This window comes from Bos mutus, chromosome 15 (assembly GCF_027580195.1).
Source record: "Bos mutus isolate GX-2022 chromosome 15, NWIPB_WYAK_1.1, whole genome shotgun sequence".
NCBI lineage: Eukaryota > Metazoa > Chordata > Mammalia > Artiodactyla > Bovidae > Bos > Bos mutus.
Genome location: NC_091631.1, coordinates 55,061,468 through 55,086,845, shown reverse-complemented (window position 1 = coordinate 55,086,845; position 25,378 = coordinate 55,061,468). Strand labels below are relative to the sequence as shown.

The 25,378-nt window shown below is 47.7% G+C and overlaps 1 protein-coding gene across 1 annotated transcript in view; it reads left to right on the top strand.

Moving 5' to 3' along the window:
• Positions 1 to 94: 94 nt before the first annotated feature.
• LOC102279908 (nicotinamide N-methyltransferase) overlaps positions 95 to 25,378 on the top strand; it is a 28,555-nt gene continuing 3,271 nt past the window's right edge. Inside the window, exon 1 of the mRNA XM_070384182.1 lies at positions 95 to 24,332. Within this exon, the coding sequence (XP_070240283.1) occupies positions 24,091 to 24,332 (242 nt within the window). The 5' untranslated portion in view covers positions 95 to 24,090. The remainder of the gene's footprint in view (positions 24,333 to 25,378) is intronic.

The following is a 25,378-nucleotide window of genomic DNA, read 5'->3' as shown; positions in this document are numbered from 1 at the left end:
CCCTTTTTTAAAATGTGCTTTGCCTTTTCTGCCTTTTCCTGGGTGGGGAGGAACTGAGGTTTCTGTCTGGGGATGGGAAAGAGAGTGCATTACCCGTCAGCCTCACTTATGTGGCACCTTTATGCATATTTGAGAGGCTCATACCCACCTCATGACATACTTACCTGATTGTTTAAAAAATAGCATTAAATACACAAACAGCATTTGACCCTTGGTACGGTATGTGAAGCAGGCTTCCTGGGTGGCTCAGTGGGTAAAGAATCTGCTTGCAGTGCAGGAGATGCAGGTTCAATCCCTGGGTCAGGAAGATGCCCCTGGAGGAGGGCATGGCAACCCACTCCAGTATTCTTGCCTGGAGAATCCCATGGACAGAGGGGCCTGGCGGGCTACAGTCCACGGGGTCTCAAAGAGTCAGACAACGACTGAAGCGACTGAGCACACAGGATGTGTGAAGCAGATATTTGTCTGTTTATCGCTTCAGCGTAAGTGTTCATCCGGTAATTGGCAGTTATTGTCACAAACCTTGGGAATATAGTGAGAAGGGAGCAGACAGACCCCTCCCCTCAGGAGCCGATATTCTGAGCTGCTGGGTTGGAACATTCTTAGATTATAACTTGTCCTGATCCTACAGCTGGTGAGTGGCAGGGTCATAGCCTGCATCTAGAACTCTCTGTTCCAAATCAGGTTCCTTTTTTCCTGACACCAGAAGCAGGTGGGGGGGGCTCCTGTCTGGTCTTAGAGATGTTTTCTACTTTTTGCTCACAGCCAAGTGACTTTAATCTGTTTCTCAACAAGAAGCTGCCCCCAGTTAAAGGTTCCTAGCCAGGCCTAGCGGGGAGAAAGGAGTTTGGAGCTGGCGGGGCTTGGGGGGGACACAAGCCCAGCATCATCACTCGCAGAATAAAGCCTTTGTACAAACTGGGATGGCATGGCTCCTCCCACGCTGCCCTGTCTCAGGGTCTGTCTGCTTTCCTCTCCTTGGGGATAGGAGCATTTGCCCCACTGGTAAGTGTAAGCCAGAAAGCCAATGTCACCCAATCCCAGACACACTGGCTCAACACCTCTGCCCGAGGCCACCTACCTGCCTGACGCTGACCAGAGTAAGGAAGAGGAGAATCCGTCTGGTCACCGTGACCTAGCTAAAAACACAGCAGGCTGCCCCCCTGGCTGTGAAACCAGTGCCAGGCCTCAGGGGCCAGCCTGGCCTCCAGCGGCATCCTGGGCATCACCAGGAAGCATCCTCCACGTGATGCCCTCCCAGCACCAGCTAGGCGGTGGGGCCTGATCTCCGGCCTCACCTGCCAGCTCCGGACGCCGTCCCTTCAGCCCTCCGGTCCGATGTCGGTGTGTCCCTGGGGTTGCGAGCTGCATACCGCCTGGAGCTACAGTCACCTGCCTGGGTGGGTGGCAGCCCCTCTGCGGGTGGCCGCTCTGTCCATCTGTCCTTTCTCCTTTCCCGGTGTCTGTGCTCTGCTCTGGTCGTTTTCCTTCACCTTCTCGTCTCTCTCTCCCTCTCCCCCAGTCCTTCTCCCCTCTCCCCTTCTCTCTCTGTCTCTCCTTTCTCTTGAGGTTCCTTTGGGTCCCATACTCTGTGCCCTTCCCCATGTTTCTCATCTTGGAAAACAACCCTTTGCCCCTTGATTCCGAGCCCCTGCCCGTTCCTCGGAGCCCTTGGGCCGGGCCTTTCTTCTCCCGGTCCCTGCTCATTCCCATGCCCCCCCCCGCCCCACCCCCCCTTCGGCCTCCCCGCCCCTCCCCCACACTCCCTCCTCCCTGCTCCCCCCCACGCCTCAGCGTTCTCTTGACAGATGGGAGGGCAGTGAGCGCTCCCTCTTTAAAACAACATTTAATTGCCGTTTTCTGTTCTTGGACATCAAAGCTGGGGCTTAGGCGCTGTGCTGGGGTCGCAGTGCGCGGGCTCTGGGGGAGAGGAGGTAAGTGAATAGGCCGGACTGAATGGGCTTTGTGTGGCCGCTGGGGTCTGCCTGCTTTACATGCTCTTTGACCCAGATATGATCTCATGGAGAGAGAGGGGCCCTGGCTGTGGCCAACCTGAAAACGCTCCGTGGCCTGACTCAACCCCCAACCAACACCCCAGCCGCCCCAGCCTCCCTCCCCAGGGCAGGGGGCCGGCCGCCTGCCTGCCCGCGGCCAGCCCAGGTACAGCAGCCCTCAGCTCCAGCCTTCAGCCCGGGGCCACCTCCTCCAGGACTGGGCTTGCCCAGAGGATGCTCCGCTGGGCTCAGAGGAGGGGCTGGGCTGCTGGCAGGGCGGGGCAGAGGCTCCATTCCTCCTGACTGTGTCTCCAGGGACATTAGGTGGGAGCCTGCCCCTCCCCGCACACAGGCACACTGTCCCTTCTTGGATGAGGCTGCTGGAGTTCTGGTAGGTGCTGGGGTCACACGGATCGACCTTAATGGCTCTCTTTTCAGCCGCTCTGAGCGCCCCCCCTCCCGCCAGAGGTCGGAGCACCAAGCGGCAGAGCCAGCAGAGCCTTGCTGAAGACTCAGGTTGTGGCAGGGGAGCAGACAGAGCTGTCCAGCTGAGTCCGAGGCCACGGCGTTCCCCAGCCAGGTCTATGTTGCCAGGGCTTCTGCCTGGCTGCTCCGGGGTCCCTCGTCCCCACCAGGAAGGCAGGGAACTGAGGAGTACTGACCCAACGTGCTCTTCTTCTTTCCGTCCACCCTCGAGTTTGCAGCAGCCAGATGGATTTCCCAAAAATGCAAACAGCATCACGTCACTCCTTTGATTAAAGTCCCTCATTACTCTGCAGATGGAGTTCTGACTCCTTCCTTAACGAGGTTTGCAAGACCCTCCATGAGAGAACTCCTGCCGGCCATCGCAGACTTGTCTCAGCATCGCACCCTGCCCTGCCCTGCCCTGCCCTGCCCTTGTCCCCAGCTCCCCCACCCCTGTGCTCCAGACTGCAGAGGGCTTCTGGGAGACACTGAGCTCCGTTCCCTGTGGGCCTTTGCTTGTGCTGTGTGCTTTTCTGGGAACTGCATCACGCACACACACACTGGCCTCCCTTTGGTCTCAGCTCAGGTCCCGGGCAAACCCTAGTTTCCCAGGAAAGCTCTGCAAGGGGCCGCTGAGACTGAGTTCAGAGTCACCCTTCCCTCCCTGGCCCTCACGCGCTGTGATCACTCACTTCCTTAACTGTCACCATTACCCCAATGCTAAGTTCCTTGAGAGGGGGCATCGTGTGTCTTCATATTCCCAGAGCCTGACGCTGTCCGGCATGTAGAAGGCCCCCAGTAAAGCTTTGCCGGATAAACGGATGGGAGAAGGAGGGAAGGGGAGGCAGCATCAGGGGCTGAGGTCAGAGGTGCACACCCATGCCGCCCAGGCACTTCCACAAGCGTGCGTGTCACCGCATGCAGACTTCAGTGGAGGCGACCGTGCCTCCCCTTACATGTGCCCACGTCAGTTCAGAGAGACGCCTGACGAGTCAGCTCATAGCCATGTGCAGGGGAGGAGCAGTCGGCCCAGGACAGCGGTGCACCTCAGTCTGGACATCACTCTGGGTGCGTGTGTGCGCATGAGCATGTGGGTGTAGATACCTGGTCCCCGGCCACTTTGGGGAGAGGTTATCCCCCAGCTCTCGCCATGGCTCAGACCCAGGCCTGCCATCCCCCACCCCGCCCCAGCCCCTGCCCCTCAAGTGGGCTGGCGGGAGGGCAGGCTCTTCTCTGGGCTGTGTTTGCTCTCCAGGGGGGTGTCTCAGTGAAAGTGAACTCACTCATTTAAACCTGACTCTGCAGCCTTGCAGCCCCCTGCAGCGCTAATTACCCTGTAGCTCTAAACTGATGGCTGTACACCACGCTTAAGCCCTCCTTTATTTATTTACTGACTACATTAATAGCAAAGCCGCTGCTTTCTGCAGCTCATGACTGTACCCGGCTGGCTGCACCCCGTTCCTCTGCCGCTGCCTCTCCTGGATGTTGGGGGGTAGGGGTAGGGGTTGGTGGTGCAGAGATACACCCTGGAAAGCCCACCCTCTCCCAGAAATCCCGGGGCCACAGTGTGAAAGTCACGGCCTTCCCCCTCATACTCCCTGACCCAAGCGGGGGGCTGCTTCTCTTGTTCTGGTTCTTCAAAAGAGCAGGAGCACCCAACACCCTGCATCCCCAGGGGGATCTGCTATTTGGGGGACTCTTGGAAGCCTCCCTTTCTTCATAGCTCCTGTGAGGTGCTGAGCGCTGGCTGCATTATTTACAAATCGGTAAACTGAGACTATGACTCGTGGTGATGGCCGGTAAAGGTGAGGCTGGGCGCCGAGATCTGTCATTCCATCAGCTCCGTCTCTTCTCTCCGCCAGGCCACCTGTCCAGGTGACACCCCTCCGACTCCTGGCCCGATCAACCCAGGTTGGACCATTTCCATTTAGTGATACGTTTTCACAGCTTCCACTCCTGTGTTGATTCAAAGCCTTTATCTCCCAGCTTTTTCTGCCTCATTCACATACCTGCCCAGAATTTGCTGGAAACCTGGGCCCTAGAGCCTTTGCTTCACTCTCAGTAGCCTATCCCAGGGCAGACCTAAGGCCAGCCTTAGCCAGAGGACCACGTCCCTCCGCCACTCACACCTGGGCAGGTCTGGAGAGCGAGGCCAGCTGTGGGCTCCTGCAGGGTGGTGTCACCAGGCTGCCTGGCACTGTCTGCTTCACCGAATGCCCTCAGGCCCCATGAGGCAGAGCTGAGCCCTGGCCTTGGGGCCTGGCAGCAACTGAAGCCCAGATGGGTCCCATCAGGGTGCAGCATATGGACCCATGGAATCGAGCACCCAGCTCCACTCTGACTGATGTGTGGTGGCTGCTATTCTGGGCTCCCCCCAGGGAACAGGGGCAACTGAGTCCTGGCTGAAAGAACCCAGTGTCCAGAGTCAAGAGGACCTAGGTCTGAGGCCAGCTCTGCCATTTGTCATGTGACCTCGACCGTAACTCCAAGCCACTCTGAGGTTCTATGTCCTCAGCTGTAAAATGGGGTACAGAAATGCCTGCCCTGTCTACCTTCAGGACACTGCCAACTGAAGCAAGGCATGTGAATCAGCTTTCTAAACACCATGGTGCTATAAAATGAAACTTATAAATTAGTGGGAGAGAGGGCAGGCTCGGGGCCAGCCTGAGCTGGGGGAGGGGCAGTGGTGCTAATGGCCTAGGCATTCATTTCCAGAGCTGGAGCCCTGTAGCCAGGACCCAGGAGACTTGGGGTGGGTTCCTGGGCGCTACTGGCATCACTAGGACTCTGTCACCACCTAGTGGACTCTGACTGCAGGTGCCTCTACTGGGCAGGCAGGTCTGCAAAGAGACTGGGAAAGCACATGCCCTTGCAAGGAACTTCGGTTCTTTGGGGGCACCCCATGCTATACCGGGTCTGAGGTAGGGCTTCCCAGGTGGTGCTAGTACTGAACAACCTGCCTGCCAATGCAGGAAATACAAGAGATGTGGGTTCGATCCCCGGGTTGGGAAGAACCCGTGGAGGAGGGCATGGCAACCCACTCCAGTGTTCTTGCCGGGAGAATCCCCATGGACAGAGGAGCCTGGCGGGCTACAGTCCATGGGCCAGATTGGGCTTCGTAAGGGGGGAAAGTGGTCCAGTTTTACACCAGAAAGGAAATGCTAAACTACTTGGGAGATGGTGCAGTAGGGTTTTCCAGAAGTTCACCCGAGTCAGTATTTCTACCCTGATCCTTTTTCTCCCGGCTGAGCAACTGGCCTTGTCAAATCCAGCCCCTCCCATCCCCAAAGGCTGCCATCAGCCAGCCCACATCCCAGGGATCCACGTGGCCTCATCTGACACTGAGGGAAGATCAGCCTCGAGGGGACCCAGCCCCTCAAAAGCTTTGCTGCTGGGAGAGAAGCAGGCAGGCCAGGGGGCTGCACAGGAGCTCAGAGGTCCCCAGCTCCACACACGAGGGCCTGAGAGGCGACAGCAAAGAGCAAGGGGCGGTGGGACCAACTCTTACTTCCTGAGAACCTTCAGAGAGCCTAGGAGAGCCGTCATGGAAGGTTGCTAAGGTCAGTTCCTGCCTCTAAATAGAACTGCCCTTCTCATACAGCAGGTTGACCTGTGCCTGTCCCCAGGCCCTCCACAGCCCCTCTCTGGCTGCTTAACACCTGAGTTCTCTGAGAGGTGGTGGACTCTCCTTGGACATTTGGGTCTGCAGGGTATTTGATTGGAAGTGATCTTCGGTTCAGAGAAGGCCGTGGCACCCCACTCCAGTACTCTTGCCTGGAAAATCCCATGGACGGAGGAGCCTGGTAGGCTGCAGTCCATGGGGTCACAAAGAGTCGGACACGACTGAGCGACTTCACTTTCACTTTTCACTTTCATGCATTGGAGAAGGAAATGGCAACCCACTCCAGTGTCCTTGCCTGGAGAATCCCATGGACGGGGGAGCCTGGTGGGCTGCTGTCTATGGGGTCGCACAGAGTCGGACACGACTGAAGCGACTTAGCAGCAGCAGCAGCAGATCTTCAGTTGGGTCATTTTTGTCTCTCTTCTTGACTCTTGGCACCTCTGACTGTCTCAAACAGATTCAACAGAATGGTTTAGAAGACCCTTCCCAATGTGGCTCAGACGGTAAAGCGTCTGTCTACAATGTGAGAGACCTGGGTTGGGAAGATTTCCTGGAGAAGGAAATGGCAACCCACACCAGTACTCTTGCCTTGAAAATCCCATGGATGGAGGAGCTTGGTGCCGGCTACTCTCCATGGGGTCGCAAAGAGTCGGGCACGACTGAGCGACTTCACTTCACTCCCAACGCTAAACTTCTGAGATTCTATGACTCTTTCCAACTATGAAGATCCTCAGAGCAAAGGATACCTCTGGCCCACATCACCTGTTAGCACTTGTTTCTCCCTCCGCCTGGATCAGGTGAGCCTCAGTTTAGAGCGAGCATCTAGTGACACCAGGTGGTGAGAAGTGGGAAATGCACATTTGATGGTTGGTCTGATGAGCAGAGAAAGGAACAGGGAAGGGAGGGAGTCAAAAGGAGAGGAGCAGGAACCGGTTGGACCATGCAAGTTAGATTTGATTGATACCCACCGTATTCTCAGAAATCTCTTGCCATTTAGCACTCCTCCTTAACACCTGTTGTCCCAAGCGGCTGCACTTGACCTTTCTGTTAACTCCCCAGAGCACAGCTGAGGCCAGCCTGTAACATTTAAATTCGATTTCTCTGAAGTCTCAAGGACAACAGCAGAAAATAAGCACCAAGAACAACATAACATTAGCCCAGCGCTCTGCCTGCCTGCCTTCAGGAGACCATGCCATCTTTAATCCCTAGGACCAAGAAACCCAATAAAGTGAGACCCAGAGTGAAGCGTCTAATGGATTACATGTCCATCCTATTGAAGGTCAGCCCCTCCTCCTGGACTCTGGGTCTCATCCTCCCTGTTTCTTCCAAACCCTTTGCTTTTGTACTTTTCTCTCTGCTGCACCCATTTCCCCATTTTAACCAGATTATTCCCATCAGCATTACAAATATTTGTTATCAAAACTTCCCCTGACCCAAAGTCCCTCTTTAGTTACCAACTGAATCCTCCTCCTTTGAACAGCGAAATTCTAGAGAGAATTTTGCCCAAACGCGTTGCCTTCTGTCATTTTTCTTACAACATTTTCTGACCTGGGTTTTATCTCAGTTTTACTTCATTGAAATTGTCTTGTCAAGGTCATCAGTGGCTTCCAAGAGACTAAGGCTACTTTGCTGTCTTCATCTTGCTTGATCTCTCAGCAGCTTTCTAAATCCCTGGCTCCTTTTGGAAACACTCTCCTGGCTTTAGCCTCTACCCCACAGCCTGCTGCTTCCCAGTCTCACTGACTCCTCCTCTGGAATTTTGGATATAATAGTAGACTATCTGTAACTGCTTCCCTGACCCTCTTGCCTTAACTATAGACTGTCCCCTGTGGCATCCACTTCCATCACTTTTATACTTGCTCAGTTCAGTTCAGTTCAGTCGCTCAGTCGTGTCTGACTCTTTGCGACCCCATGAATTGCAGCACGCCAGGCCTCCCTGTCCATCACCAACTCTGGGAGTTCACTCAGACTTACATCCATCGAGTCGGTGATGCCATCCAGCCATCTCATCCTCTGTCATACCCTTCGCCTCCTGCCCCCAATCCATCCCAGCATCAGGCTGCTGCTGCTGCTAAGTTGCTTTAGTCATGTCCAACTCTGTGCGACCCCATATATGGCAGCTAACCAGGATCCCCCGTCCCTGGGATTCTCCAGGCAAGAACACTGGAGTGGGTTGCCATTTCCTTCTCCAATGCATGTGAAAAGTGAAAAGTGAAAGTGAAGTTGCTCAGTCATGTCCGATTCAGGCTAGTGACTCCCAAATCTTTCTCCCTTGTCTTTAATTTTCCATTGAGTTCCAGACTCAGTTACTTAATTAACACAAACATTTTAATATCAAACAGGCATCTCAAACTTACCATGTCCTTATCAGAAATCCTGTCTGTACGTTTCCATGCCTGTTTCTTCCACTGGGTATATATTAAATAGGATAACACTAGCTGTGATAACAAATAGATCCAAAACACACAATGCCTCCAGTGTGTCTTTGTGTACTCAATCCTGTCCAACTCTTTGTGGCCCCATGGACTGTAGACTGCTAGGCTCCTCTGCCCATGGAATTTTCCAGGCAAGAATGCTGGAGTAGGGTGCTGTTTCCTACTCCAGGGGCCTCCAATATAAGTTTATTTCTCACTCCTTTAGCTATCTGAAGGTGGATGATTGTAGTTGGCAGGTGGCTCTTCTCTACAATCCTGTGGTTCTGCCATCCCTGAAGGTCTTGTCATCATCTTCATCTTCTAGAGGAAGGGAAGACAGAGTCTGAAGAGAGTTTTCCTGCTTTTTAAAAACCTTGGCCCAGTAATGATACATATCTTTCCTGCTTTCATTCCGTTGGATTGTATTCTGTCACATGGCTACATCTAAGGGCAAGGGGAACAGGAAAATGCCTTTCAGCTATGCTCAGAGGGAGGAGAGTGAGTTTTGGTGAAAAGCTAGAGATTCCTTCTGCAATTGTCCTTCTAGTCTGTTTACACTCTTCTTCCCACATGTAAAACATTCCCAAAGAAAAATAACCCCCAATTCTACCCTATCATTGTACCCATTTCAAAATGCGGGGTCTGTGGTTGCTGTTCAGTCTTCACCGTCAGCTCCGTGAACTAAAAGCAAGTTACGTGTATCCCACCCACATCCACTGGTGCATGGCTAAAATAAATGACAACTGCCCATGCTATGCAGTAATCGGTTTTCTCCCCTTCTTGGTTTAAATCAAGGTTATAGTTCCCCTGCAGTTAGGTGTGGCCAGATGACTGATGTCTAACAATCACGTGGGTAGGAGTTATTTGTATTACTGTCGGGAAGAGGATTTTAAAGGCACTATCCCCTGGTGGAAGTTTCCTAAGGCTCTCATGAGAAATTGCGACAACTTGATGGCTTAAACCAAGAGAAACTAGTTTTCCCACAGTTGTGGAAGACAGAAATCCAAGACGAAGGTATCAGATGGCCACATTCCCTCTTAAGACTCCAGGAGAGAATTTCTTTTGTCTCTTCTAGCTCCTGAGGCGCCTGACATTCCCTGGCTTGTGGCAGCATCCCTGACTCTGTACGTGAGCTTTTCCCCTGTGTGTCTGTTTCGTTTCTGTCTCTTTTAAGGACGTGCTCATTGGATTTGGAAAGTGAAAGTCACTCAGTCGTGTCTGACTCTTTGCCACCTGATGGACTATACAGTCATGGAATTCTCCAGGCCAGAATACTGGAATGGATTGCCATTCCCTTCTCCAGGGGATCTTCCCAACCCAGGGATGGAACCCAGGTCTCCCGCATTGCAGGTGGATTCTTTACCAGCTGAGCCACCAGGGAAGCCCAAAAATTCTGGAGTGGGTAGCCTATTCCTTAGATCTTTCTGACCCAGGAATCAAACTGGAGTCTCCTACATTGCGGGCAGATTCTTTACCAGCTGAACTACCACCACAAATCCAATATGAGCTCATCACCATCCTTATCTTAACCACATTTAAGACCCCATTTCCAAGTAAAGTCATATGCTGAGGTTACAGTGGACATTTTGGGGAAGAAACCATACAATCCACTACAGCCCGCTTTATAATAAAAATCCCCTTCTGCAATGGGAAGCAAGGGGCTCATCCAAGTCTCAAGACCACAGCGATGGTGGAGGCCCTGTGCACAGGTACGTGTGAAGGACCCCTGCCCCAGCAGTGGGGAATGTTCTGAATCTCTAGCCTGGGAGGAGTCACCTTGTCCAGTGTTCTCAGAAAGCCCCGGCTCCAGCCTCTGAGGAATCATTTCTTGACTGTTATCTGTCCTGGCCCATCTCAAGTGGTCCTGGGAGGTGGGCCTCCCTTAGGACAGCACCTCTTTCACCACCAGCACCAGCAGTACAAGTTCAGGGGGACTGAGTATGATTTTAAGGTCTGAACTTCCAAGGCCTTTATTAGGCTAGGTTCATGGATTTTTTTGGCAATTCAGTTTCTTGAAAAACAACCTTTAGAGCCATTTGCTTCTAATCCATTCCTCGTGCTAGTAGATATACCCAAACTTCCTTCCGACACATAGTTGTCAAAACTGCTTTTATCGTTGGTATTATTAGTAGTAGTAGTAATTATTTTTCATCCTCAAATCCGACCCTCCTTGTGAACTTCCTGGTGGCTACCTGAGAGGGCTGGCTTGGGTGGAATCATAATACTCTTAATTTGATGTTTGCCATGAAGCTGAATCCCTTTGTAAGAGAATTTTAAGTAATGAACCTTTAATGCTTGAAGCCTTTCTCAGTCTTATTTCCTGTAATTACGTAGGACATACAAACAATCAGCTTACCTACATCCAAAAACACATGAATATCTAGATACACCCTATTTTCTTGTATTTCTTCTTCAAAAGTTTGTCAATAATATTTTGCTATAAACACTAGAGAACAACCAACAAACTCTAGCATATACTCTGGTCCTTCCCCCAAAGTTTCTCTTAGAGCTATAGACTCAATACATATTTGGTCTCTTTCAGGTTGTCAGGCAAGAGTTTTCCTAATTGTGTTATTTCTGCCTACCATGGGACTCCCATCTTTCTAGCCAGCCATCCCTCTCTCCTTGTTGGCCACTGTCTATTTCCCTGTCCCGTCTTCCCCACTATCCTTTACCAGTGCTCCCTGCCTCACTGCCGTCCATCGCTTCCCAGACAGAGCAGGCTTTTGTTTATGCTGTCCCTCTGTTTAAGCCTTTGCCAGGCTGCCTCCTGCACATATAATTGAGGTCTCAGCTCAGACATTGCTTCTTGGTGGAGTCTTCCCTGACCATCCCATTCAAGTGTGTTTCTTCACAGCATTTACCACCATCCAATATTATTTTCTTTATTTGCTTGCTCATCATGGCCCAGGCCCCATTCCCCTTGAGCATGGGCTGTGTGAAAACCAGGATCCTGTTGGCTGTGTTTGCCCCTGCTGGTGTTAAGAACGGGCTTGCCATACGGCTGTTATGATGACAAATGTCCATATTGTGTACCAGACACTGGTTTAGTTTTTTACTGAAAACTTTTTTTAATGAAAAATTTCAAGATACACACGAGTAGAATAATATGATGAACCTCACAAAGCCCATCACCCAGATTCAACATTATCAAGAAAACACTTGCTTTATCTATCCTTCTTTCTTTCCTTCCTTCATTTCTCATTCATTTTCCATGCTTCTGTTGAAGTCTTCTGTAGAAAATCCCAGGCATTTTGTCATTCCTCCCCCACCCCACTGTATCCTTCATTTTTTAAAAAGTTAATTTTTCTTACAGAATTTCAATGCCATTCATACACCTCAAAAAATTAGAAATGATTTCTTAGTATTATCACTCAGTCCATATTCATATTTCCTTGATTACCTCAAAACTAACTTTTTAATGTTGGCCTGTTTGAAATAAGAACCAAGCTAGGTCCACACATTTGTTATTTCTCCTGAATCTCCTTCTCCCTGTCTCCCATACTGCTGACTTATTGAAGAAAGTGGTTATTATCACCAACTTCTCAGCTATGAGATGATGAAGGTTGGAAATGGGGCTGGATAATAGGGATGAAAAGAAGGGAATGTTCTGAAGAGACCATGTGGAGTAGGGTCATCTGATTGACCCTGACTTGGGTCCATAGAGTGGAGACATCACTGCCCACTTGGAAGCACTCAGGAGCTAGGAGAACATTAATCGCCTTGCTCCCCCTTAGAGGGTCCCTGCTGTGACAGCTGAATGGAACCCTCAGATCAGCTAATTGTGTCTCTTGTTTTAGTCCCTTGCTCAGCCTCTCCCAGCTGGACAGAACATCTGTACAATCCTCCCACTTCTTCACAAAATTCCCTCTTTATCTTGCAGCCTCTGAAGCTTGTTGGGAAAGGGTCAGTCCCCACACACTATATGTACTGTGGTTCTCACACCAACTGTGCACCAAAACTCATGGAGTTTCTTCTGCTTCTGTAAAATCATACTCAAATATCTGACTACCTATCCCAAGCCATTGGAATGAGCACCTGTGGCCATAGGAATATGTATTTTAAAGCCACTTTCTGGATGACCATGATGTAATTATGGACCTGGATCAGAAACTTTGTAGAATATACCAATGATGTGAGTCCTAAGATGAAATCTGTAAGGCAATTTCTGCCAGCAAAGTTGCAATTCCTCTGAGGTCAATCATCTCCCACATTTTTTGTTAAAAAAGGATATGAAAATTTTCATTTAAATTTTAATCATATACCTCAACATTTGGCACAGATGGTAAAGAATCTGCCTGCAATGCAGGAGACCTGGTTCAGTTCCTGGGTCAGGAAGATCCCCTGGAGAAGGAAATGGTCACCCACTCCAGTATTCTTGCCTGGAGAATTCCATGGACAGAGGAGCCTGGTGGACCACAGTCCATGGGGTTGCAAAGAGTCAGACACAACTGAGCAACTAATGCATGTTATATATGTGTATTACTGTACTACCATATTAAGTATAAAACACACTAAAGTAAAAAAGTTGATTTTAAGTTTAGCAAGTAAACAGAAGTTCTAATATTTGCTTCTTGAAGCCCAGTGGGTTCTTTTGGATGCCTGCCCATCTGTGAACTACTGCTCTGGGATATTTTCAGCCAGTTTTTATTTGCCCAAGGCTTCCTCCAAGGGGCCCATTTGATGAGCTTCCAGATATCATTGAAAAGCTCCTCTTTTCTCTAACAGTCCTTGTCATAACCTTGAATCCTGCTTAGAGAGAGGTGTGTCTGGTTCATCTTGGTTGATTTTTTTTTTTTTTTTTCCTCTACTGTTCAACCATGGAACCTTTCCAAATTAGTTGCTGAGCAGACAAAAAAGTTACGTCAGCTCTCCAGGTTTCATTGGACCCAAATCTTCCATTACCTCCTGTCACCTCTTGGATCTGAGGGGGCTCAGGACATGAAAATTTCCTAATGGATGTACCTAAGCCTAAAGAAGGAGAAAAGGTGATTAAGGGTCTAGAAGAAAAAGAAGGTACATTGGGGTAAGGAAGACTAGAATTTGCCATTTCTAGAGCTCCTCCTTCCTTCCTGTAGATCTAAGATTCTATCAGTATCATTTTCCATTAGCCTGAAAATCTTCCTTCAGTATTTCTTATACTACAGGTTTATTGGTAACAAATCCTCTCAGCTTTCATTTATATGAAAATACCTTTATTTCATGCTCATTTTTGAAGGATATTTTTGCTGGAAATGGAATTCTGTGTTGACAGTTATTTTATTTGTTTGTTTCAGGCTTTAAGGACATTATCCTCTATCTCCTGACCTCCACTGTTTCTGATGAGAACGTAGCCATTTACTGCATCCTTGTTCTCCTGTGTATAACATTTCATTTTCCTTTGGATGATTTCACAATTTGCACAAGTCTAACGATGATATTTCTGTTTCATTTAACCATGAGAGTAGTTTAGTTGCTAAGTTGTATCTGGCTCTTTTGCGATTCCATGGACTATAGTCTGCCAGGCTAGAAGAATTGATGGTTTTGGACTGTGGTGCTGGAGAAGACTCTTGAGAATCCCTTGGACAGCAAGGTGATCAAACCAGTCAATCCTAAAGGACATCCACCCTGAATATTCATTGGAAAGGCAAATGCTGAAGCTGAAGCGCCAATACTTTGGCCATCCCACGCAAAGACTCGGCTCTTTGGAAAAGACCCTGAGGCTGGGAAAGATTGAAGGCAAGAGAAGAGGGCGACAGAGGATTAAATGGTTGAATGGCATCACTGACTCAATGGACATGAGTTTGAGCAAACTCTGGGAGATGGTGAAGGACAGGGAAGCCTGGTATGCTGCAGTTCATGGGGTTTTAAGAGTCAGACATGACTTAGCAACTAAAGAAGCAAGCAAGCAAGCAACTATGATATGCCTTGTTGTGACTTGGGAGTTTGCTGAGCTTTTGAATCTGTAGGTTGATATATTACATCAAATTTAGGGAAGTTTTATCATTTTTATTCATATATCTTTTCCTATACTATTCTCTTCCTCTTTTCCTTCAGGGATTCTAATTATGTAAATGTTAGCTTTACATTTTCCAACTGAGGCTCTGTTCATTTTGTTTCAAACTTTTTTTCTCTCTTTTCTTTGAGTTGGGTCATTTTTACAGCTCCTTCTCCAAGTTCAGGGACTCTTATTCCTGCCTTGTCCAATCTGCTGTTAAAACAATTCAGTGAATTCTTCATTTTAGATATTATATTTTCAGTTTAGAATTTCTCTTTAAAAAGTCTTTTCTTTGAGATTCTTTGTTTGATATTCATCAAGACTGTGTTTTCCTTTATCTACTTGAATAAATTTGTTTGTGTTTTACTGAAAGTTTTACTTTTGTTTTAGCCTTGAAGGATTCAAGAAACTACTCAGTACACACACAAATAATTTCAATTTTTTATAGATTACCTGACTCTATTTCAATATACAGCCATTAAAAAAAAAGAAATAGAAACAATAGAGAGAAGTAGCAGTGGATACATCACCAAATTGGGCCAAGCTAAATCCAGACTTAGACAGTGGGCTGGGAAGTCCTTTGTTAAAAGCAATCTGGAGTCCCAGTTGGGAAAGTGTCCTGGGCAGTACTTCCACCCCATGACTCAGACTTCAAATTGCAGTTTTGGGGCTCTGGCTATGATCCCAAGCCACAAAATGATATCATCTTCAATTCATGTGCAAAAATGCAACTTTGGTTTTACTTTAACCATTTTACAATGCTCTTTGTTTCACCTTGTAAGTTACAGGACTTAGTTACACCCCAGGGGTTGGCCAGACCCTTAGGGGCTCAAGAATTCCAAGACACACTCCTTTTCTTGTCTAAAGTGCTGCCTGACTTGCTGTGCTTGCAGGCAGGCATGGAATCTGGACAGTATCCAGGCAGATCAGAAGCAGATCAGAGGCTTCTAAAGCCTGAACAAGACTTCCTCCATTTTAATTTCCCTATCACAGTTGCACTCATCTCACACACTAGTAAAGTAATGCTCAAAATTCTCCAAGCCAGGCTTCAGCAATACGTGAACCGTGAACTTCCAGATGTTCAAGCTGGTTTTAGAAAAGGCAGAGGAACCAGAGATCAAATTGCCAACATCTGCTGGATCATCCAAAAAGCAAGAGAGTTCCAGAAAAACATCTATTTCTGCTTTATTGACTATGCCAAAGCCTTTGACTGTGTGGATCACAATAAACTGTGGAAAATTCTGAAAGAGATGGGAATACCAGACCACCTGACCTGCCTCTTGAGAAACCTATATACAAGTCAGGAAGCAACTGTTAGAACTTGACATGAAACAACAGACTGGTTCCAAATAGGAAAAGGAGTACGTCAAGGCTGTATATTGTCACCCTGCTTATTTAACTTATATGTAGAGAATATCATGAGAAACGCTGGAAGAAGCACAAGCTGGAATCAAGATTGCTGGGAGAAATATCAATAACCTCAGATATGCAGATGACACCACCCTTATGGCAGAAAGTGAAGAGGAACTAAAAAGCCTCTTGATGAAAGTGAAAGAGGAGACTGAAAAGTTGGCTTAAAGCTCAACATTCAGAAAATGAAGATCATGGCATCTGGTCCCATCACTTCATGGGAAGTAGATGGGGAAACAGTGGAAACAGTGGCAGACTTTTATTTTTCTGGGCTCCAAAATCACTGCAGATGGTGACTGCAGCCATGAAATTAAAAGACGCTTACTCCTTGGAAGGAAAGTTATGACCAACCTAGATAGCATATTAAAAAGTAGAGACATTACTTTGCCAACAAAGGTCTGTCTAGTCAAGACTATGGTCTTGCCAACAAAGGTCTGTCTAGTCAAGGCTGTGGTCTTGCCAACAAAGGTCCATCTAGTCAAGGCTGTGGTCATGTATGGATGTGAGAATTGGACTGTGAAGAAAGCTGAGCACCAAAGAATTGATGCTGTTGAACTATGGTGTTGGAGAAGACTCTTGAGAGTCCCTTGGACTGCAAGGAGATCCAACCAGTCTATTCTAAAGGAGATCAGTCCTGGGTGTTCTTTGGAAGGACTGATGCTAAAGCTGAAACTCCAATACTTTGGCCACCTGAAGTGAAGAGTTGACTCATTGGAAAAGACTCTAATGCTGCGAGGGATTGGTGGCAGGAGGAGAAGGGGACAACAGAGGATGAGATGGCTGGATGGCATCACCGACTCGATGGACATGTTTGGGTGAACTCTGGGAGTTGGTGATGGACAGGGGAGGAGACACACATCCAGAGAGAAAGGGTATGGGCATCCTCTGTAATGAGGAGGAGTATAATAAAGAGGGAATGTAAATCACTTCTATAGGACAGTCTTTCCAGGTCTTTGTTTCCCTTTGGCTAATTATCTTGTTTCTTTCTTCACATCTGACTGCTCCTTGGACACCCTGCAAGATATGTGCGTAACCTTTTTCTAAGATGGATCTCACCACAGAGGCCTGTGAGTGCATAGCCACGCTTATTATGGGGTGGGCCCCTCCCATTTTGACCAAGAAGTCTTCCTACTCAGGTGTAGACAGGAAAGTCTGTCTTGACCTCAGGAGAAGGCACCTTATCTCTTTGTTTTAGCAGAGCTCAACTTTCTCCACTAGCTTTGTCCTTGGAGTGTCTGGATGAGAATAAAGCTTGAATTCTACTCCACTTGATAAACAACAGCTGTCTGGCCCAGGGGCCGCCTGTCTCCTACATCATGACCTCTAGTATTTCCATTCAGCTCTCAACTCCATAGCAGCCAGGTTGTTACAGTCTCAGCCTGTGCATGAGCAGCCCAGTCTTTGACCAAAACTGACAGGGAACCCCTGTTATGCGTGAAATTGTGCTCCCCCCAAAAGCTACACTCAAGTCTTAGCCCCTAATATTTTAAAATGTGACTTCTTTCCAAATAAGTTTTGGAGAAGAGGTTTTCATAAAGGTGGTTGTTGTTGTTCAGCTGCTAAGTCATGTCTTTCCAGCCCCATGGACTGCAGCTTGCCAGGCCTCCCTATCCCTCACTGTCTCCTGGAGTGCGCCCAAGTTCATGTCCTTTGACTTGGTGATGCTCTCCAATCATTTCATCCTTCGTAAAGGTAATTAAGCTAAAATGAGGTCATCAAAGTGATTCCTAATCTGACAGAACTAGTGCCCCTTATAAAAAAGTATATTGGGGGTTTCCTTGATGGAGCAGTGGTAAAGAATCCACTTGTCTACATGGGGGACATGGGTTTGATCCCTGGTCTGGGAAGATCCCACGTGCCTTGGAGCAACTGAGCCCGTGTGCCACAACTGTTGAGCCCGTGCTCTAGAGCCCGTGGTCTGCAGCAAGAGAAGCCACCACAGTGAGAAGCTGCACACCACAACCAGAGAGGAGCCCCCCTCACCGCAGCTAGAGAAAACTCGGCACAGCCAAAAATGAATCAATCAATAAAATTTTTTTCAAAAAGGATATCAGACAGAGAGACATGTGCACAGTGAGAAAGCCACATGAAGGATGAAGGAAGGAATCAAGGAAGAGATCTTGAAGCCAATGGATGTCAAAGAGTGACCAGTGGGAGGCATGAGAGTTTCTCCCTCACAACTCTCAGAAGCCACCAACGCTGATGACGCCTTGATTTCAGGCTTCCAGCCTCCAGAATTATGAAAGAATGAATTTCTGTTATTTAAGCCATCCAGTTAGTGGTTCTTTGTTAAGGCAGCCCCAGAAAATGAATATGTGTCCACATAGAATTTGGGAGCCCCCTTTATGTGACTCCCTCCGCACTGGCCGCTAACCCCACAAGTTCCATTTGCTCCAGCAGCTCCAAACTCTGCTCTTGGCTTCTTCAGCTCAGCAGAACACCTGGACTCTTCCTGGTTCCCACTCCTTCGTGCTGCAGTCAGGACATTTGTCCCCAGGCAGTCAGCTCGTGAGAGCTGGGCTCACTTTATGTGTTCTTCTCTGAGGAATTGCAGCTGTGCACTGCCTATGGTCCAGTGCCTGAAAACACGTGTCATTTTGTCTAGCTTTGTAGCTGTTTATGGTGAAAGGCAGCTCCAATATTTGTTAGTGGCCAGAAGTGAAATTTCGGTTTTAAGTTCTTTGAATCTATTCATTTAATCTTCTCAACAGCTCTGTGGGAGTAAGTTACTGTCCTCATGAGTTCTAGATTAAAAAAAAAAAAAAAAAAGAGGCAAAGAGAAAAAAGATTAAATGACTTGTCCAAGAGTATATCTTTTAAGTGGTGGAGCTAGATTCTGAATCTAAACAGTTTAGCTGCCAAGTCTATGCTCAGTGAGTGCACCTATTTTGAATAAGTGAATAGATAGCTGTCTCTTTTACCTTTTATCCATTTGCCTTCTGCTCCACCTGTTTAGGAAAATTCCAACATTACATCAGCCCAGTATCTTCACTTTTCCTGGGACCAGACTTCTAAGAACGCTGGGAGGAAAAAAAAAAAAAAGAAACTTCTGGGAAGAATAAACTTTTATCAAGAATAAACTCTTATCCAGTTACCCAGGGCTTTGAAAATACCTAATAATTCTGTACGTCCCCAGTGTCTGCCCTCCATTTGCTGTTTATTCTCACCTCAAATTTCAAACATCTGTACTTGTTATTTTCAAGAAAAATACAATTTCCAGCCATGATCTCAGTTTCTTACTCATTCCTATCAACCTGACTTGTATTGGCACCCATTCTTGCCTTTTCCTCTACTGTCAAAATATTTGGTGTTTCTATGCCTGTCTAAGGCTTATCCACTTTTACTGCTGCCCCACGTCTTTCTTCCCCTTCACAGCCAAGCTCTGGAAGTGTTGTTCACACCCTCTGCCTACATTTCTTCATCTCCTTTCGCCCAGCTCAATCTGGTGGCTGTACTTATAACTTCATTCCTTTATTAATGTCAGCTTTTATTTTTATCAGTTTCACCATTTTGCTTTCTTTAAATGTGTTGAATCTTTTTTCATTCCTTGATTTGAATGTTTCATTCATTGTCTTGTTTATTAATGTGAATATTTAGCATCATGAACTTTCCCCTGTTTTATCTGTGTCTTACAGATACTTATCTGCAGAATTCCTTCCTAAATAGTTTTTTTTTCTATAGAGTTTAAAATTTTTGTTTTGATTTTCTCATTGATCCGAAAGTATTTATCAGATAATTAAAAAAAATTTTTTTTTAATTTTATTTATTTGTTTTTGGCTGTGCTGGATCTTTGCTGCTGCGTGGGCTTTTCTCTAATGGTGGCGAAGTGGGGCTACTCTCTAGTCGCAGTGCATGGGCTTCTCACTGTGGTGGTTTCTCTTATCATGGGCCATGGGCTCTAGGGAGCTTGGGGGTTCAGTAGCTGCAACCCCCCGCCCCCAGCCCTAGAGTGTGCAGGCTCGGTAGCTATGGCACACGAGCTTGGTTGCACCAGAGAATTATAAAATGTCCCCAAAGTAGAAATAATATAAAGTAATATACTCTGTTCAAAACACCATAACATAGATACCAATTATAAAACCAGAAAACAAGAGGCTCTACCACACAGAAGGATCTAAATTTTCTGGGGCTTCCCTGGTGGCTCAGTGGTAAAGACTCTGCCTGCCAATGTAGGGGACATGGGAGGATGCTGCATGCCTTGGAGTAAATAAGCCTGTGAGCCCCAACTACTGAGCCCACACAGATGTGATGGCTTCACAGCCCAGAACATCCTGAGGAGCGGAAGAGTGATTTCCCTTGCTCCTGAGTGGGCAATGGAAACAGGAAAAAGAGAGAGAGATATACAGGCATGGAGGTTGGGAAAGGATGTTGCAACCCTTGTTAATCAGTGAGCTGGGACCAGATTATGCAACAAGATCTCATTCGATGCCAACAGCATGGATGAAAAAAAAGTGCCAGCTCCCGTGCCTGGCACCAAGTAAGTTCCCCACCCTCACCCCTGGTAAAGGAAGACTACATAATTGAGATAAAATGTCTACCACCCATTTGCATGGGGCTTCGAGAAGAAATTTAGTTCAGTCATAGAACAATTTTGTACACTTGTCCCACAACATCTGTTAGCTCCCGCTGAGATCTTTCTGTGAGTTCTAGAACTTTATCCAAGTTAGATTAGATTTTTCAGTTTCAAGTTGAGTATACTCAAAACAAAACCCATCTCCTCTCATCATCTTACTCTCCTCACTCCCCAACTATAACCTATTCTTCTTCTTGTCTTCCCTGTTTTACTAAATACTATCAACGTTTATTCAGTTGTCTAGGACAGAAACCAGGGTGTTGTGTTGGAGGGTGGGTGTGTAGTTCAGAAAACACTAAAAATTAAAAACTAACTAAGGGAGGCCTGGCGTGCTACGATTCATGGGGTCGCAAAAAGTCGGACACGACTGAGCGACTGATCTGATATGATCTGAAGACATCTCATCCAGGGCTTCCTTAGTGGCTCAGAAGGTAAAGAATCTGCCTGCAATGCAGGAGACCTGGGTTCAATTCCTGCATTGGGAAGATCCCCTGGAGGAGGGCATGGCAACCCCCCGCCCCCAGTATTCCTGCCTGGAGAATTCCCATGGACAGAGGAGCCTGGTGGGCTACAGCCCATGGGGTCACAAAGAGTCAGACATGCCTGAGCGACTAAGCACAAGATATCTCATCCTGGGATCTCTCATCTATACTGGGGCTTTGCTGGAGATTTTGTTTAAAAATTAGACGTGCTTTTTAAATAGTTTGAAAAATCATTGTAGAAGAGGATGCAATAAATGGAGCAAAAGAGACTAACACTTCCAAACAAGCCAGAGCTACTGAAAAGCCTGGGGGCTGGGGAAGGGAACTGGAGAGGTGAATGGCCAAAGGGAGGCAGGTTCAGGAAACATCCTTTGTTGGCTGCTCTGGTCTTCATCCCAGTGTTTGTTCTGAGGGCTGGAGGGAGGACAAAGTCTGAGCCCCACAAAGAAGGGCCCAGGGAATCAGTTTGCCTGCTGCTCCTTCCTGGACAAAACTCACTGCTCTCCATGGCTCTTCAGGAACGCCAGGAGCCTGATGTCTACCAGGAGAATTTTGAGCCCACATCCTACCTGGAGTATTACAGGATGAACCAGGATCCCATCGGGGATGAAGTCCTCCATTTCCTTCTAAAACACTACAATGCCACCTTTAAACCAGGTGCTGATCCCCTTCAGCCCTGGGGCAGGTTTGTGGGAGGAAGGGTGGCCACACAAATTTTAAACCAGATGCTAGTTTTCTTTCATTGTAGGGCAGTCCTCGAGTAGGAGTGGGAAAGGATGGCCAGACCATTAATAGCAACTTGGGATCTTCAGAGAGTGTGCCTCTGCCCTACAGGAAGATTTTTTTTTTAATTTATTTTATTTATTATTCATTTTTGGCTGCACTGGTTCTTCCTTGCGGCACAAGGGTTTCCTCTAATTGCAAGGAGCTGGGGCTACTATTTGTTGAGGTGCACAGGCTTCTCACTGCGGTGGCTACTCTCGTTGCAGAGCATGGGGTCTAGGCACGTGGGCTCAGCAGTTGCAGCTCGAGTGTTTAGATGCCCCACGGCATGTGGAATCTTCCCTGGTCATAGACTGAACCCGTGTCCCCTGCATTGGCAGGCGGATTCTTAACGACTGGAGTACCAAAGAGGTTAGGAAGAGTTTAGATACACTTGATGTATGGTACATGGTGGCATCCTCTCAAAGTTTCTGAGGTCAGATTCTCTCTTCCCATAAAGCCTGAGAGCTGTGGTCTTTGATGATCCTGAATAGGCCTGTCTTCTCCCTATCCCTTGCAAGGGAAACCTGAAGGGCATCCAAAAGTGTAGGGAAGCTTTGCTTCTTTGCCCTTCTGCCTGATTGCCGCTGTGGCCCATGCAAACATCGTGAGTGGTTGGCTCTCAGATTTGCACCTCCCCCCATCACTGCCGCCCCAGGGAAGTATAGTGCTAGGCTGGCTGGACCACTAAAATCAAATGCTGGGTATCTTTTCATCATTCATATGGGAAGAAAACATAACCCAGTAGCCAGAATTTCTCCAATTAAAATTTTCTGCCATCAAATTTTCTAAAACCTTTGATGCCTACTTCAATTTATTTGCTACTGAACCCTACAGTAATGGCACCCCACTTCAGTACTCGTGCCTGGAGAATCCCAGGGACGGTGGAGCCTGATGGGCTGCCGTCTATAGGGTCGCACAGAGTCGGACACAACTGAAGTGACTTGGCAGCAGCAGTACCCTACAGATATAACAACATACAGACAAGCAAGTGTAGTAGCAGATTAGCTGGCTCATCTCAGCAGTCAGTCAGGACCAGTTAGTTTTCTGTCCTCTTGGCCATGTTTATCTTGGAAGCCCCCTGTGTGTGTGCTCAGTCGCTCAGTCATGTCCGACTCTGTGACCCCATGGACTGTAGCTCACCAAGCCCCTCTGTCCATGGGATTCTCCAGGCAAGAGTACTGGAGTGGGTTGCCATGCCCCTCTCCATGGGATCTTTCTGACCCAGGGATCAAATCCACATCTCTTATGTCTACCTGAATTGGCAGGTGGTGTTTTTTTTTTTTTTTTTTTTAACCACTAGTGCCACCTGGGAAGCCCCTGGAAGCCCCTTGCCAAGGTCCAAACACTCTTGATATTTTGTGTCAACCAGTCTCTGGTGGATGGAGAGAAACAAGACAGGAAGGGGAGGCCAAGTGTTCTTCACAGGCCCTGTTTTCTCCTTTTAGTCCCCAAACTGCCAAGCAAGTTTCTGGGATACAGTTGATATTCAATACATGTTTGCTGATTGATCTTTGGAACATTACATGTGGTCTCAGTGGGGCCATAGGGCACATCAACAAAAAGTGCTTGGGACAGGGAAACCAGTGTACTCAAGAATGGAATCAGATTTCTCCTTTGGACACTTTTTAAAAATTTAGTTAATGTATTTATTTCATTGCTACGTGTGGGCTTTCTCTAGTTGCAGAGAGCAGGGGCTCCTCTCTAATTGTCATGTGTGGGCTTCTCTTGTGGAGCACAGGCTCTAGGGCGCACAGGCTCGATAGCTGTGGCTTGAGGGTTTAGTTGCCCCATAATATGTAAAATCTTCCGGGACCAGGGATCAAACTGTGTCCCCTGCACTGACAGATGGATTCTGAATTACTGGACCACCAGGGAAGTCCTGGACACTTTACAGTGGTAAATTGGTAGGTGAAATGTCAACGCTGGTTCTTTAACACTCTACCCCTAAACAAGCGCCCTCGTTCCTAACACTCCCCTCCTGCAAAAACTCTCCATGCTCAGTGTGCTGGAGCTGTTAGTGCAGCAAAGTTCCCAGTCCTGGAGGTTACATGCCCCGATGGTCAAGTCCTTGTGGCCTCTCCCAGTGGAGCAAGAAGAGCAGAATCTTTTGGGAAGCGTGGGCCTTGGAGCCCTCAGTCAGTCAGTCAGTCCAGTTGCTCAGTCGTGTCCGACTCTTTGCGACCCCATGAATTGCAGCACGCCAGGCCTCCCTGTGCATCACCAGCTCCCGGAGTTCACTCAGACTCACGTCCATCGAGTCAGTGATGCCATCCAGCCATCTCATCCTCTGGCGTCCCCTTTTCCTCCTGCCCCCAATCCCTCCCAGCATCAGGGTCTTTTCCAGTGAGTCAACTCTTCGCATGAGGTGGCCAAAGTACCCAGGTACTAATGATTCAGAAGGAATATTCCTATTCTGAAACAGGTGGGCTGGAAGGGAAACTCCTGATTGACATCGGCTCTGGGCCCACCATCTACCAGTTCCTCTCTGCCTGTGAGTCTTTCCAAGAGATCATCGCCACTGACTACACAGACAAGAACCTCCAGGAGCTGGAGAAGTGGCTGAAGAAGATGCCAGGGGCGTTTGACTGGTCTCCAGTGGTGAAATACGTGTGTGAGCTTGAGGGGAACAGGTAAGGGGGTTGTTGCTTGTTTTCAGATCTGCATGATCTTCACTTAGCTCCTAATCAAGAATTTTCCATGGAGTTTGTGTACAAATGGCAAGGTAGATGGAGACTGAGAAGGAAGGAAGGAATTCAGTGGAACCCGAAGAAGAAAGGAGGAAGAGTGAGATATGAGAGCTGGCTAGAGACAAACCTGGAGCCAGGAAGAAACATCACCAAGGTCCACAAGGAAAGGTCTGAGCCCAAGCAGGAGAACCCTCCCGGCTGCCTCCTTTCTGATTGGCTGGTGCCCTGTTGTTCCAGTTACAACTTCCAGGGAGCTCTAAACTTGTGGAATCTTTTTGTGGATTGCAGGAGATAAGGGTTAGAATTAAGACAATCTTGCATGGCAAGTGGAACAGAATTTACTTACCTTGTATATTTTCATTTAATTTCAAGGCACCAGGAAGGTCTACCATTGCCCTTCCACTCCCCAAATATCATCCTCCCTAGTTAAGATGGTTGAAGTTGTGCATTAGTTTCTTATTCCTTCTGCTTAAAACTATGATTTATTTTTTACTTTTTAAACATTGAGGTATAGTTAATTTACAGTGTTGTGTTAGTTTCAAGTATATAACAAAGGACTGAAGCTGAAGCTGAAACTCCAATACTTTGGCCACCTGATGCAAAGAGCCCACTCATTGGGAAAGACCCTGATACTGGGAAAGACTGAGGGCAGGAGGAGAGGGGACAACAGAGGATAAGATGATTGGATGGCATCACTAACTCAACAGATATGAGTTTGAGCAAACTCCAGGAGATAGTGAAGGACGGGGGGGCATGGCGTGCTGCCGTTCATGAGGTCACAGAGTCAGACACGACTTAGTGACTGAACAAAACTATGATTCCATACACATATACTTATATGTGTGTGTATATATATATATATTCTTTTTCAGATTCTTTTCTATTATGGGTTATTTAGGTTATTAAAAGATATTGAGTATAGTTCCCTGTGCTCTAAGTAGGTCTTTGCTGTTTACCTATTTTATATACAGTAGAGTGTATGTTAAGAC